The sequence below is a fragment of the Ptychodera flava genome, chromosome 19 (genome assembly GCF_041260155.1).
Source record: "Ptychodera flava strain L36383 chromosome 19, AS_Pfla_20210202, whole genome shotgun sequence".
Classification (NCBI taxonomy): Eukaryota; Metazoa; Hemichordata; class Enteropneusta; family Ptychoderidae; genus Ptychodera; species Ptychodera flava.
In genome coordinates this window covers 31,330,319-31,346,103 of record NC_091946.1, presented here as the reverse complement: position 1 = coordinate 31,346,103, position 15,785 = coordinate 31,330,319, and the positions used below count along the sequence as shown (strand labels likewise).

Genomic DNA, 15,785 nt, shown 5'->3' with positions numbered 1-15,785 from the left:
TGTTGTAAAAGTAATGAATGGCAAAATTTGAAGGTACACAAATAATATCTCGGGGTGTGCCCTAGAATATGGCCACTAATGTACATCTTCACTCAACATGAAAAGTATACTATCAAAGACAACGACAAAAACTTGTTTTTTCTGAAATAGTGAAACTTGTTTTAATCCGTTCTAGGATATCTAATAATGGCAGAATCCAAACATTTGATATGTGGGCCGAGAGTGATGGCAGTTTCAGCATGGTGTACTATCCAACATTTGGAGAATACGGTGTATTCTCTGTGGTAAGTTGTGTGTGTTATATAGCAGAGTGTACACACAGTTTGATAGTGTCGAACATCATTTGCCCTTCATCTGTACATTCATGAAATCAATGAGGTTTACCCCATATGAATAATGTTCCGTGGACTTCATCAGAAATCTGTGGGAGCTTGAATTTCTATAGAATTCTGTTGAAAATTATTCCCAAAAATCAATGAATTTCCAAAGAACATCTATAGATATCTATAGAATTTCTATAAGAATAACTATAGAATATCTATAGGCTATGAAGCTCTATAGAATTCTATAGAGTCTTTTCCATAAGGGAAATCAAAGAGAGTGATTGTTCATAAATGACAAATGCTGGTACAATTGAAATAACCATTAAATTTGAAGGAATATAATGCAGTAATCCAGATTTTGGACATGCTGCCAAGCACAAGTGACAAACACGCTGGTATCCAAGCAACTCCACTGCATCCTAACCTAAAAAATTAAGAGTTTTTAAATAACCTGGCAGACTTCTGGCAATTTTTATAATGACCCCTCCACACAGATAGAGTTCAATGAAGCACACACATCTATTAGCGCACATCACGAACATAAAATTCTAACTGTGTTTATACATACCGTACATTGTGTGTTCAGGACCAGTAGCTAATGAGACTGGATGATATTTTTATGCGTAAGTTCATAATACAACACCCAAATGTTGACTGGTATTGGAGTCACATTCTAGTTGGAGATAATTTGATCATCTGTGCCAATTTTATTTTTCCACAAAGGATGCAAGACACCCGGGAGATGTTGACGACTTCCAAGCTACAATGTCATGGACGGTCAGTGCCATGGCCGTTATTCCATCATTTGTGACATATCAACGTGACATCAGTGATGGATATTTTTCAAATGTTGCTACATTACACAACATTGGACCAGACGACCTGTTTGACATTCAAGTCCAGGTAAAGGATTTTCTTATTTTCCACAAAATTTTCCTACGCTTATTAACACTTTGAGTGCCATAGTCCATTTTGTGGCCTTTATAAAATGTAACCAAAAAATGTTTTTCAGGGCCAAACAATTTTAGCTCCACTGTCAGCAACACGGAGCTTATCTTCTCGGTGGATGTGTGGTGTTGCTGTTGTCTGGCGTATGTCAATTTTTTACATTCAAAGCTTCTTCAAAACGGCCGATCTGATTCCTCTAACATTTTGAGTACTGGTCTCCAGGGACAACCTTAATCAGAGTTGTTCAAATTATAATGAAATATGCAAGTTGCTGTTTTAAAGGCTAATTTTGCTATTTTGGGGCAAAAATCTTCTCCTTTACAGCTGATCCAACGCAATATTTAATATATAGGTCCCAAGGGTTGACCTTATTCAGATTTGTCCAAATTGTAATGACATATGCAAATTTTTATTTTTAAGGCAATTTTTGTCATTTTTTGTCAAAAAATCTTTAAAAATCTTCGTCAAAAATCTTCTTTAAAACTGCAAATCAGACAGCTTTGATATTTGGGATATAGGTCCCTCAGATGACCAATTTTTGTCACTTTTTGTCAACGTTTTATTTCTCCAAAACCAGCTGTCTGATAGCTTTGATATTTGGTATACAGCTTCGTAGGGATGATCAAAATGTGATATAAAATATGATGAAATCTGCCATTTTGTGTTTTTGGAGCAATTTTTGCCATTTTGGTCAAAAAATTTGTTTTTCAAAAACTACTCGTCTGACAGTACGTGTGTATGCAAAGCTGTTTTTGGCTCTGCCCAGCTGTGTTGACAGTACAAGACACAAAATTGATTTTTTCAAAAGTATTTCGTCTTGTTTTTGTGAAGTCAGGGAAGTTATATCCTTTATTCCCACAAAATATCTTTTTTCTTATTAAGGCAGTATAGGCCTTGAAAGTGAAAGACTTAAACTTTAATCCAAACTTTCATCAATGAAACATTCAAACCATTCTCTTATCAATAAAAAACAGCGTTCATTTTGCAAAGTTTGGTGGTAGAGAAAAAAAATACCTAACATTTACCAATTATCAAATTCAAAATTACCACCATCCCTGTCCTAACTCTATTGAGAAAAATCTAATTTTCAATTGAAAAAAAACTATGATGGTAAAAATTTTTCTTTCTCCAAGAGCTTAAGATTGAATCCCCAAAAATTTGAGTCTGAATATCAGTTTCCAATGCACATTTCACCTTTAACTCTTCACCCCTATGGGATGAAAATTTGCATACATGTCACAGGTCAACAGGGATCAAGGTTCAAAGGGTACAGGTAAAAATAATTGATTCATTTTACAGGAGTCAAGGGTTCTAAAACGTACTTTATGAATTTTTACAGGTTGACAAACATGGCCTGCCCATCGACAGTGTTGATGTCTTTCCATGTGGTCAAAATGCAACGAGCAATCTCTTCCTAAACTCCCTCAGGACACAAACAGAAAAGAGTGTTTGTGTAAACATAACAGCATCATCACCCTTTGATGGCAGTGTGGACATAATGTTTTCTTCATCAAATGGGACATCTACTACTCTAGAATTCAACCTAGAATTCAAAAGCAGGGAAGCAGTGTTTGTTATTTCACCCAGCAGTTTTGAAGCTAGAGTTCAACTCGGCACCCAGCAAGTCTATCAGGTTTGTGTGAGTTCTTAATAGGATTCAAATGTACATTTTATCTAAAATAGTTTTCCAATTCCTTCCTGAATTAATTACTTTCAACAATCCAGAATAGCTGCATCAGCTGTATTTTCACATTCACTCCACAAAGAACAATGACAGTTTGCTGCGTGTGACAGAAAATGTAACATTATTATCCGCTGGATAACCTGCATGCACTGTACTGTTCAGAAGAATAAAGTTATCACCGTTATCATGATGGATGTCAGAATTACTGTTTTGTTGTTTTCATATTTGCAGTTGGATTTTGTGAGCTCTAAAAATGCAATGAAATTTTAAAATGTGTCACTAGAGAACAAGGATAAGAAACAATTTCTTGTCATTTTTGCCTAAACTAAACACAAGAAATGGATGTCTTTTCAGTGATACTGATTATGTTCACACTGGTTGCATGAACAAACCTGTAAGAAACAGTGTTTCCAATATGACAGCCAAAGTTTTCCAAAATGAATAAGTCAGTCTACCATGGACTTCCTATATAGTGATCAAATCTGTAAACAGGAAGAGCAATTTTTACTGAATAATCAAATGATTATGGAGATATTGTGGAGATATTGGTATACTTAGCCTATATTCCTGTTAAAGGTATACAGTCACCTGTAATCTAAATATGCCCATATATGGTCAAAGGGGCGTTCCTTGGTATTCAAAATGCCTATGTGAGGGCGCTGTTTTTAAAAAGCGGCCACCCGCCTAAAATCTGTGATTGGTTAGATTTTCATTTCCATGGTAACTGTGGTAAAATTGGAACAGGTGACAGTATACCTTTAACGTAGCTTGCGGGTAACGCGAATATTCGTACTGCGCATCGTATCTGCGCACGCGTACGAACGTTCTTTCCTCGAGCGTTCTTTCCGGAAGTGGTCTTCTGTCGCGATATAGCATACAATTACTTTGCGGTCCGACTTTCAAATCTGGTTTGTCAAAACAGTTCACACCAAGATAGCAAACTCTGTGTAACAGGCCCGTTTTAAGTGTGACAAATGTGGGATTATTTGCAGTATTTAAGTGAACTAAACTTTATTTAATACCTATTAAAAAAGTTTCGAATATATCAAACTAAACAGGGATCTGTCGCTAGAGGGCGCTTCAGTGTAGCATTTTTTGTATTAAAAATGCCCATATCTTAAAAAATTGTGCGGTGACCCCCATTTTTTTCGTTTGATTCGAAATCTATATATTGTTGGGCTTAATTTACGAGAGTTTAAAGAAAACGCAGATTTCAGATCATGACATTTGTAATGAAAATATCAAAATTTGGCCAAACTTTGCTCTTTTTATAAATGCACTATTCATGAAAACGTTGCTATATTTTCTGATATTTTCAAAAGTAGACCACAAAACTAATGTATTACAATAAGGGGACTTGTGTTGTATAAAATCTGTCAAATTGTTTTTACTTTACTTCAGTTTTATTATTCAATAACACTAGTTAATCGAATAATTCAACATTTTAACCAATTTCAGCTAAATGTTTTCGCGGGACAATATAGAGGGCGCCATATCTCCAAAATTTGCATGGGGACCATATTTTTTTATTTTACTATTTAACATATCTACCCCGGCTTAACATCTGTACAAAGTTTCAGAAAAATCCTGATTTCATTTTTTCTTACCAGCAAGCCACCTTAATGATTGCAAATCCGTTTTTGAAACAAACATTTATCTCAGAGTTCCATTTTGATTTAGACTCCTTACTTGAAGGAAAACATGCTCTGGGGCAGTAGATTATTTACAGGAGGACAATGATATCAATACAAGTTACAACTGAGATCAAGACATCTTAACGACATCATTGGTTCCCAACCTTTGTCTCAATGACAACATTACCTACCAACTCTGATCTTGATGACATCATCAGTTTTTGTGTGGGATGTCATTTAGTCATGACTCCACCATTTTGACAAAAACTGAAATGGCAACACAGTCAGTGATGATAAACAATCCTCGTAAAAATTGTTAAGTTGGCAAAAACAATTAAAAACTGATTAAATCATATTCCTTAAAATGGACCAGATTTTTAGGTTATACTAAAATCATTTCCTCTGCTTCTTCTTCTAATTCTTCCTCAGTTTGTTTTGTCAAACTATGGTGATGAAACATTAGAGGATGTACAGGTACACCTTCCAGAAAACACCACTGCCCTCTCCATAGTCTCATTACATTCTGATGATAGCACCAGCGAGGGCGCTGTTAGTATAGCAGCTGGCAGTTCGGCAACACTGATTTTGCTTCTGAGTCCCTCACCAGATGCAACTCTTAGTGAGTTTAGAGGACTAATTCGTATTACAGCAGGACAGACGGAAATTACAATGGAATATGTTGTTTTCATCACTGAAAGTTCAGAATTTGACCTTATAATAGACATCAAGGATGAGTACAGCTACTTCCACTCGGAGAAACCGCTTGTAGAGGGCGCTGTATTCACACTCACCAATCCACAAGAGGAACTGGAATATAGTGCAGTCTCAAATTCTTCAGGTAAGTTGTTTCTTTTTTAAGTTGTCAATGATATGTTGCCTATCATATTTTTACTGCAAGGTCAAACACTGTAGTCTTAACTGTAAAAGTTTGTATTTTAACAACTTGAGAGACATTTGCATTTTACGCAAGGCCAGAAAGTTAACTATAATCAAAGTATTCTTGTAGGAACCAGCTTTAACATCATTGGATTGTAGGTAAAGATGTTAGATGATATTTACCCATTTAGAGTAATATTATAGACAGACTTGATAGAGTTTACTCTGTATGTGAATATATTCAGTGTTGACATGTCAACAGTGATTCAGTTTTATTGCAACCAGCTTTTTATATGGCAATGTGACTGTTATGCCCATTACCTACAGACTTATTTCCAATTCGCCATTGCAGGGAGAGTTGTGATTTTCAATGTCTCAGCGACAGTTTACACCCTCCGTGTCAGCTCTCCAGACCATGCACCGTATTCCAGGACCATCGGAGTATCATGGCAGACTTCCAGGGAACCAGTAACCATATTTCTCATCAGGACACCGGTAAAATACTCATGGACTGTCACACAAACAGTACCACAGAAGGATTATTCCATCTCCATGGAACCTACGTACGAGGCAGATGTAAGTAGAGTATGCGATATGTTCTCTGTCTTTGAACAAAGATCTGTGGACACTTTGATGTACTGTTCAACATCACCATGATTTTGCCTTCTTTGGGGACAAATCATGTATCCTTTACAGTAATACATGCACCAAAGCAGAAATTTTTTGAATTTTTGGTCAAACTACCATCAAGGACAGATCAAACCATTCTCTTCCATAAACAAGAATAAAAATCAGGGTTCACTTTTAAAGTTTGGGATTGGAGAAACAAGCTACCCAAAATCATAGACCAACAGTAGAGTTTTTCTACTGTCTGTGCTAGAGTTTACTGACATTTGAAACTCATGATGGTCACCACTATCCATGTGTTAACGCTATGGGGAAAAAATAAATTTGATGAAATTTTTCACAATCACAAGAGGACTGGGAAAACTTCATTTAGTCCGCAGGCTTCAAAATGAGTCCATGGAAATGGAAGACCAGCAAAGTATTGCAAAATTTTAGTGTCCTAAAAACTGTCCCCAGGGGGCATTTATGCAACAGTGGTTACAGATTAGTGTGCCTTACTTGAACTGTCCAGTAAAGCTTAATACAATGTCTGTGCAAAACTGTCAACATTCAGAACCTTGTTTGCACTTCTACATGATTTCCATGTCTCTGATGTAAGGCAGAATTTTCTTTTAAGGATAATGACTGTTGAAATTTAATAATTAAAAGTAAACAATTATTGTGTTTATTAAACTAGCAACTATCTGGTATATCCATCAATAAAACATTGCAACACTCCACATGTATGTGATATTGAAATCTTTGTGGCTTGAAAGATGCCATGCAACCATATCTGAATTACACAGAACATATAGTGCAGATGGAAGAAAAGAATTCTGGGATTGATCAGCTGATAATTACTTTTCCAATTCAGGTTGCCATGCCAGTTGTTGTCATAGAACCAGCAGTGGTTGATCTCAGTGTCTATGAACAAAGTGAGAATGATGACGATTATATTCCCTTCAAGATTACTAATTATGGAAACATAACTGCTAAGAGTGTAGATCTCATTCTACCGACTGGTCATCCGACACTAGATTTTGTCAAGGTAAGCTGTGATTCAATCAGGGTTTTCAGTAGAATTTTTTCAAGTAGAGAAATGTACATCATACATGTAAGTAAAGGAAAGGCCTGGTTAACATGGTTGGGGAGCATATGAGAAGTAAAGGGAATGTTCCCATGTGTTGTATGACAGTGTTCAAACAACTGTACTCTGTCAATCATGTTCAAACAACTGTACTCTGTCAATCTCAACAACGAAGCACAATTGCTTACATCGTAACTTTTTGGTCTCCATCTATTGTGACATTGTCATATACTGACTAAAATGTATTTGGATTAGGCAAAATATACCCTATGATATCATCGCTCACAAAAGACTGACCTACTTTCAACAACTGATATAACACGTATGGCTACAGTACTACACTGCACTCATATGAAGTGACATTATCTACAACTTTATAAAAGATGCTGTTTTTGTCGCGCCCAAATATCAGCATTTACGTTTACCTCCTTATGTCTGGCAATAATGTGTGACGATACTATCAATTTCCGTGCTGTTTAATATATTTCTCCTAAGTCCTAGTCAGTGAAAAATGTAACTGCCGTCCAGTTCTGCCAGGTGCCGGCTTGTAATGAAAACACTGGCAGTCTCATCTTTCATGAATGATTTTGGACTCTGAAGTGTAGGGTACTTAGCTACTAGTATCACTATAATCACTTTGTTTCATGTTACCTTAAAAATTTTGCAGTACAATACACTAACATTCCTGTTATAGACTGTGGCAAGTTCTTTCACCGTTTTCTGTATGTTATTTATTGAAGTGTGTCAGCAGCCTTTGATCTCTTTCATTAAAGCTATCAACTGCCAAATTCAAGTAATCGATTTTTCTGCATTTCTGTTAAATTCCCTTTCCAGCCGGAAAATTTTCCTGCCACTCATTTACCAGGCAACACTACAATGACACTACAAGTTAACTTGCGTCGTAAGAACCGACGTCGACGGCAGGTGTCTGATACAGCTTGTTACACCGGTCGTCTTGACTACCACTATGAAACAGACGCACCAAAGAAGATTAGTTTTAGAGTCTATTACGTCCGTTCAACCTTAGACTGTATTCCAGAATCCAGTAAGTTTGAAAGAACTGCTCTAGTCTCACGTTTTTTTCATATCTGTACTTTTGGTTTTGTCGATTTTTCAAAACAGCTGAACCCTGTACCACTCTTGTTATTCATTTATAGGTCAGTAATTTGCAACTTTTTCTTAATGTGTTGCCCATTTTAGAGCTTTGATATTTTTATCCACCATGAAGGTATCTAAATTAATGATATTTGTTCAGATTGCTGTGGTGATCAAATATTTTTATTTTTATTTAATTATGTATATCTATTTATCAAGCTTTCTATCGATTACTATCTTCATTAATCTACAGACTTTAGTCAAATTGTTCAATTTTATTGAAACCAAATAATTACTGTAACAGTTAATTCAGTGTTTTGTCATTCTTTGACATAATCACTCCATTTTACTTTTGAAAAACAGCCCTTACGAAAAATGTTCCATAGACTTCTACAGAATTCTGTTGAATCTTATTTTTCCATAGAATGCCAAAGACAATGGTGCGAGAACTCTATAAACTTCTATAGATATCTATAGAATATCTATAAGGGAGAGAACTCTACAGAATTTCATAGAGTCCTTTTCATAAGGGAAATATTGAGATTGCACCGTCATTTTGCATTTCTGGCTGAGATAGTGGTAATATAATCAACTTACAGTTTCTTTGAAAGCTTTTATTAATCCTTGAGTGAAATATTTTCAGTGTAGGCAACTGAATTGAGATAATTGCTTCGACAGTTTGTTAATTTGGTAGGTTTTTCATGGATTCCAAGCATATTTGGCTCCAAAAAAAAGGCTGCTTCTGTATCAAATCCTATTTTTGTGATGAGTAGCCACATATGGAAAATCAAACATGAACATAAAGTACCTGTTTGGTTAGTTTGAACGTAATGTTTCTATGTCGTGCATTCTTTTCAGACCCAGCAGATGACACAGATACCACATTGACACCTGGCAGTCAACTGTACATACCAATAGAATACAACCCTACCACATACATCCACTGTGACTGCGCTGAAGCTGTGGCAGATGTTTGCGTCAGACAGGAGCTGCCGACGCCTCTCAGCTGTATGCCCGCTGATTCCATTTGGTCGGAGTCGTTGCTGGTTTATACGGATAGCGTCATGCGATGCGCAGGTGATGTCATCGGTGGAAAGCAGCTGGAGGATGATCCTGAAAAACTTGACAAACTGAAAGCTTTGTGGACCACTGCAGGGTACGAACTTTTTACTCAACTTTAACCCTTTCACCACCATGGTTTGTCCCAAATCCATTGTTTTCTATGGTAAAGTTGGACCTGTATACAGGGAACTGGGGGTGAAAGGGTTAAACAATATGGACATGAATTTGATTTGTTGTAGGTGACTTTGAGGTAGTCCCCGCTTCAAAAATAAATGACTTATCTTTTGCTCAAACTTTCTTCAATACTTTCCACTGTTCTCTTTCAAAGTCAAGAATAAGAATAAGGGTCACAGGACAAATTTTGGTACTCGAGAAACAAATAACCCAACTTTTACTGATATTTAAAATTCAAAATGGCCGCCATCCCTGTGTAATCACTATCAGGGCAAACAAAATACCAGATTTTCACAAAACTGTGCTGTACTCCATTAGCTTCAAAATGAGCCCCCAACAAGTGGTAGGCCAAAAGAATGATGTAAAAGTTTTAGAGTCTAAATATCTATCCCTGAGACGCATTCTACCTTAAGTTCTGATAATCAATCATGGACTAACTTCCTGCTGAAACTTGCACCAATTGGCAATGAGGATAAACAAACTGAAAGAGTCTTTTCTAGGAAGTCTGAACCCAAAAAGTCAACTCCATCGAAACTCTTTAAATTTATGGCATTTGACTCCTTCCTATTTGATCCAATGCTCTTAATACTGGCCCTGTTCAGTATTTAATTTTGATCTAAGGTTTAAAGCTATCTATTACAGTTGCTGTATGAAAATGCCTAGGATTTCATCTGTCTGCTGGAAAATGTAATGCTATTATAGTGCAAAGAAGTTTGATGTTAAAAATTTATAAAATTTAGCAATGTGAGATCATGTAAACTACCAAATTATTCTGCACTTCAATTTCTTTCCTTGGGTCTTACATTATCAATATTCCGATAATTACAGACAGTTGAGTGAATAAGGCAAAGTTTTTGGTTTATCTTAGTGATCCAAACTGTTTTCTAAGAAGCTTGATATTTGAACAAAATTGCCCCAAAAAAGATTCAGAAATATTTGAACAGTATGAGACAGCTGGTCATGATGAAAAAAATGTAATTTCTCAAAACACTGTACTGCAAAAAATAACCGATTATGCTTACACCTCAGACGATATAACTTAGTTTTTCTTTATGCTGAGTACACTAATGAACCTTTTATTTATTTGTTACATAGTTGTCTGTGGGAGTCGGCAGATACTTGTGGACAAAGAGAACCTGACAAGAATCAAGATGTGGCCATGAACTTGCTGGATTCCAGCCGTGCTTTACAAAATTACCATGAATTAACTGTGGAGATATTCGGCAGTGACCAGGTGTAAGTAGGCAAATTTGTTTCCAAAATTTTCCTTTGAGCAAAATTCACCAAATGTGTCATCTGTTCTCATCAATGTCCTCATGGATCTTTTGTCTCCACGTAGGCTGTTTTTGACATCGAACACATGGTATTCAACATTCAAACTGGCCATTGATGACCTGAGTGACGACGGCCGGCTTTTGACAACTGGGGAAGCCATGACGGTCATGAATGCTGCCCTCAACCAGAATGATGAACAAGAAACTATCAGGGAGTTCATACTACGATGGAACACAACAGTCAACTCCTGGAGTAACGGTGTATATGAAGGCAATAATGAGTCAGATATCATCTCTTACTCCACGTCAAAGAATTTAGCATTGATGCACGACAAGTACACTGAGGAATCTAAGATAGTAAGTAAATGCCAGTGGATAACATTTAACTCTTTCACCACCGTGCTTTGAACCAAAAACATTGTTTTTTATTGTACAGATGGACCTTTAGAGAGGCAAATGTGAGTGAAAGGGTTAAGTCAAGGCGTTTTGACTGTGTATTTGCACTCAGTGGTATCACCATCAGCACTGCCCTTTTATTTGTTTCAAAAAAATTTGAACCTGATGATAATTTTGAAAAGCAACAGGCTAGTGTTATCAATAAGAACAGTTAACTGCAGACATTGTTTACATTACAGGCAGCAAGTCAGATAAATCTTGTAAGTGCTCATTGTACAGAGTCAGGGTTCTCCCAACAATTCAATGGGTGGTGTTCAACAGCGCCATCTTGTGGCAGCTATCTTTGGCTTTGATAGGAAGCTTATTCTTAGACTAGCTATAGAGCATAGCCATCGTGTGACTTATTATGCAATTAATATTCATGGACAAGATACTATCTATTCTCACCAAAAAACAGAATTTTCTTTTTTTTTTCAGACAAGTATTTTCAAGGCTCATTTTCAGTGTTAGGTAACCGTGATGATATTTTAGAATCTCTCCGTGAAACAGATGTTGTTAGCTTTTCAAAATTTTGTAATAAATTCTTTAACGACATGGTCTCAATCAAAGAACATTGTTTTTAACCAACAGGATGGCTACAATGATCCGTTTGGAAGATTTGATTCCATGTTCCGTGATTATGTTGAAGCCAATCAGATGGAGGTAAGTTGGAATAAGGCATAATTCTTTGTGTAGACTTTTCCTTTCAAATTGCAATTCCATTCAGAATTTAGCCATCCCAAGGACTGGTATAAAGATCAAGGAAGGGTTTCAGCAACATTATGTGGTGGTCTTGTATTCAATCTGTTAATCTTGAACTTTACTCATTGACAAGAATGTCTTTTTTGACAGCACTTGCAAAGAGGGGCAGGCACCATCCAAAGACAATAGATGCTCCTCTATTTTCACATTATACAGTGTTACTATGATATTAAGGATGGTTATAGTTTTAGTCCGATAGACACTCAGACACTCTCTTATGGCTCTGACCAGGACTTCCTGTAGAACTGCTCCTGTAAACTTTGTTTCATTGCAGACATAGCTTTTGTCCAGATGGAACTTGACAGTTGCAAAAAGGGAAGCTGTTGACAAAGTGCTCATGTTGTGTCTGTACGACATAGTTCCAGAAACATCCATATACTGTTCAAATATAATTTCAACAGCAGGAAAATATCACCAAGAAAACTTAAGAAATTTCCATTCTCTATTAGAAGTCATAAAACTGTATTTTGAATGTGTTTACTTTTTTTCTTCGTTACAATGAGCATATGCAATAGTTTCAAACCATTAACAGAAGAAAACTTAAGTTACAAATGAGCAAACATCCAAAACTAAGCAACATTAGACACTGAAATTTCATAAATTTTATTTCTCAAATTTTAATCTGCAAGGTTACCCGTGGCTGTGCAAAAGTCCAGTTCCAAGTTCAAGAGAGTGTGGTATTCACAAGAGATGTATTTCATATCAAGATCATTATTGAAAATTATGAATCAGTTCAGTTGACTGGCATTGACCTACAGCTCAAAATATGGCGACATGGTGACCTAGATCAGGAGGATATGACTCAGCATTTCTCAATCAGTAAGTTAATGTACACATTGCTAATAGCAACTTCCTGTATGACCTATGAACTGCCTGTTTGAACGAATATATAAAAACCAACAATTTTGTCCAATTCAACAACAAACAGGATATAGGTAGCAACAAAGGGGAGATTCAAAGACTTTTTAAAAAAGTCCTATTGCTACATGGTATTATTTCTTCAACTAGTTACCCAATGGTTTTTGCAATTACTTTTACAGTGCTTTAAATGCAAATCACTTTAATTTCCTGTGCTGAAAGTAGAAAGAATTTAGCATATTCAACAATGCATACCACTTAATGTTACAATGCATACAACATAAAAAATATTAGTACTAATACCCAAATGATAATAAACAAATAAAATGCCAGAGTACGGTAGTCTGTCAGAAAAAAATTTATGTGTACCTTCAAAACATTTTACCTTGAAATCTTGAATTTTTTGTGAAGGTCAACTGTTATGAACCATCAACTGATCCTTCTGCAATCTTCACCAGCATAGTAAATGCTCAGATGGCTCACTTCTCTGATATCTATCATTGCAGGTGATCCAAGGTCAACTGTTATGAACCATCAACTGATCCTTCTGCAATCTTCACCAGCATAGTTAATGCTCAGATGGCTCACTTCTATGATATCTATCATTGCAGGTGATCCAAATCTGGTTGGAATAACGTCAATTGATGGCAATGGTACACTGCAGATGAATAGTTCTGCATCTATTGAGTGGTCAGTTGGTGTTCTCAGATCTACCGCGGAGATGACTAGTATGGTGTACGCCGTAGGTGGAAATTTAACATACAACCTGAGTGACACCATGTGGACGGTATCTCTCTTACCGGATTTAATCACCATCAGACCAGACTATCGACTTTATGTGCATTATTTCATGACACAGGAAATCACTGTATATGAATCGACATCTGAGCAGGAGTACATGCCATTCAATTTAGCTGTTTTGATCAAAAATGATGGTTATGATGACGCCAAGAACCTCAAGATATCTTCTTCCCGACCAGAAATTTTGAGCAAAGAAAACATGCAGCTGATACAATTTGAGATAGTTTCCACTATGGTTGGTGCCGAGTTGACTGTGCCATCATTTGTGATCAGCTTTGGTGATTTACAAAGCAGGGATGCTGTCACAGCCTTGTGGTGGCTGTCCGCCAATGAAACTGGGATCTTTGCAAACTTCTCAGCGACTTTTGAAAACGATGATGAAATGGGTAATTCCGAAGTGTCCACCATTGAACTGATAGAGAGACATGACCTTGTACACCTTGTCAAGATTGACATTTCTGAAGATGATGATGACTTGCCTGATTTCTTAGTGAATGATGTTGAAGATGAAAATCATCATCCGGACTATCTGTACAGTTCAGACACCGGAACAAGACAGACTGTTAACCTTCTTGAGACCGCAACATCTGACATCAAACATGAGCAGATGTCGGAGTATGAGATTGTGACAATTTCAACAAATCTACAAGAACAAACTGGTTGGACATACACTTCCTTTGAGATACCGGAATCAATAGCAAACAAAACAATGGCATTGGTTTCAAGGAGATGGGCGTGAAATCATCATCGAATACAATGTATGGATGAGCAAATCTGATGACAAAACAACGATTCATATTTTTGATCACTTTACTGTTGAAACCACAGCAGCATTTGTAAACTATACATTGGTCTTTGGTCCGATCAACGACGAAGAGCCAGCCTTCCCAGATGTAATGCCTGAACCGGAAGTCGAGGTGGACACTCCAGTGAATACTGTCATTTTTGTCGCCAGTGCAAGTGACGGTGATGATGGAGATGCAGGCAAAATAAAGTACATCCTTGAAGGCACAATGGATGACCTACCATTCGTCATTGACAGTATATCAGGAAATATCACAACTTCTAGGAACCTTACTGATGATGATGTACGCATGTCACCTTTTATTGTTGCCATAGTTGCAGTGGATGCAGGCATTCCACAGAAAAACAGTACCACAACCCTGAAAATCTACATCACCGATGGCCCTGTCAATAAAGAGGCCCCGCACTTCAATCGTTCTCTGTATGAGCCGTTGGTTGATGTACATGTACCAGTAGCCACGGTCTTTTTTGCTGTGTCTGCCGAAGACACAGACAGTGGAAATGCTGGCAATGTGTCCTACTATCTCCAAAATAACACCGGTGAAGGGTTTCCTTTCGTAATCGATGCAGCATCGGGGAACTTATCCACGACCAGAAACCTGACATATGAGGATATTGTATCATCACCTTTTATCTTTGAAGTGTGGAGTGTTGATGCCGGAGTGCCTGCAAAGAGTGGATCAACAGTGTTTTCAATCTATGTCACTGATGGCCCAGTCAACAAAGAAAACCCAACTTTTGAAGAAGATCTTTATGAACCTCACGTTGACATCAGTGCAGAAATTGGGGCTACTGTATTTGTTGTTCAAGCAAATGACAGTGACATTGGCGTTGCAGGGAATTTATCTTATTTCATACATAACCCAAGTAACGAAAAATTTCCGTTTGTCATTGATGCAGTAACAGGCACGATTTCGACGACTAGAAATCTTACCCTGGAAGATGTCATATCGTCACCGTTTGAGCTTGAAGTATGGGCTGTTGATGGAGGTGTACCACAGAGAAATGGAAGTACCACCATACAAATCTATGTCAGCAAAGGCCCTCCGAACAGGGAAGCCCCAAGCTTTGAAGATCTGTCAGTTGTTCCTCCAGTTGACATCGATACTCCCGTTGACTCCGTCATCTTTGTTGTCAGCGCTGTCGATGAGGATGAAGGAATTGCTGGACAAATATCGTATTTCCTTCAAGGCGTAAATGGTACTGACACACCGTTTGTCATTGATGAAGACTCTGGCCGTATTTCAGTCAGCAGAAACCTCACCTATGAAGATGCGCTCAACTCTCCATTCTTTGTAGATGTCGTAGCAGTGGACGGTGGTTTCCCACCGAAAAACAGCTCCACAGTGTTAATGATATCTG

At 37.2% G+C, this 15,785-nt stretch overlaps 1 protein-coding gene across 1 annotated transcript; it reads left to right on the top strand.

Moving 5' to 3' along the window:
- Nucleotides 1-180: 180 nt before the first annotated feature.
- LOC139119264 (uncharacterized) lies at nt 181-14,358 on the top strand. Its single transcript, XM_070682973.1, has 13 exons — nt 181-284; nt 1,047-1,226; nt 2,611-2,904; nt 5,019-5,427; nt 5,818-6,041; nt 6,946-7,119; nt 7,993-8,203; nt 9,112-9,409; nt 10,585-10,725; nt 10,829-11,120; nt 11,790-11,861; nt 12,590-12,779; nt 13,430-14,358. Exons 1-13 carry the CDS (start codon nt 210-212, stop codon nt 14,356-14,358), a joined length of 3,489 nt encoding a protein of 1,162 aa, XP_070539074.1. The 5' UTR covers nt 181-209.
- Nucleotides 14,359-15,785: the final 1,427 nt, after the last annotated feature.

Excerpts from the sequence above, each read along its gene's own strand:
- LOC139119264 (XM_070682973.1), top strand. The coding sequence starts at position 210 with ATGTGGGCCGAGAGTGATGGCAGTTTCAGCATGGTGTACTATCCAACA. Across the intron at positions 11,121-11,789 it reads ACACTGAGGAATCTAAGATA|GATGGCTACAATGATCCGTT; the intron begins GTAAGTAAATGC and ends TTTAACCAACAG. Across the intron at positions 11,862-12,589 it reads TTGAAGCCAATCAGATGGAG|GTTACCCGTGGCTGTGCAAA; the intron begins GTAAGTTGGAAT and ends TTAATCTGCAAG.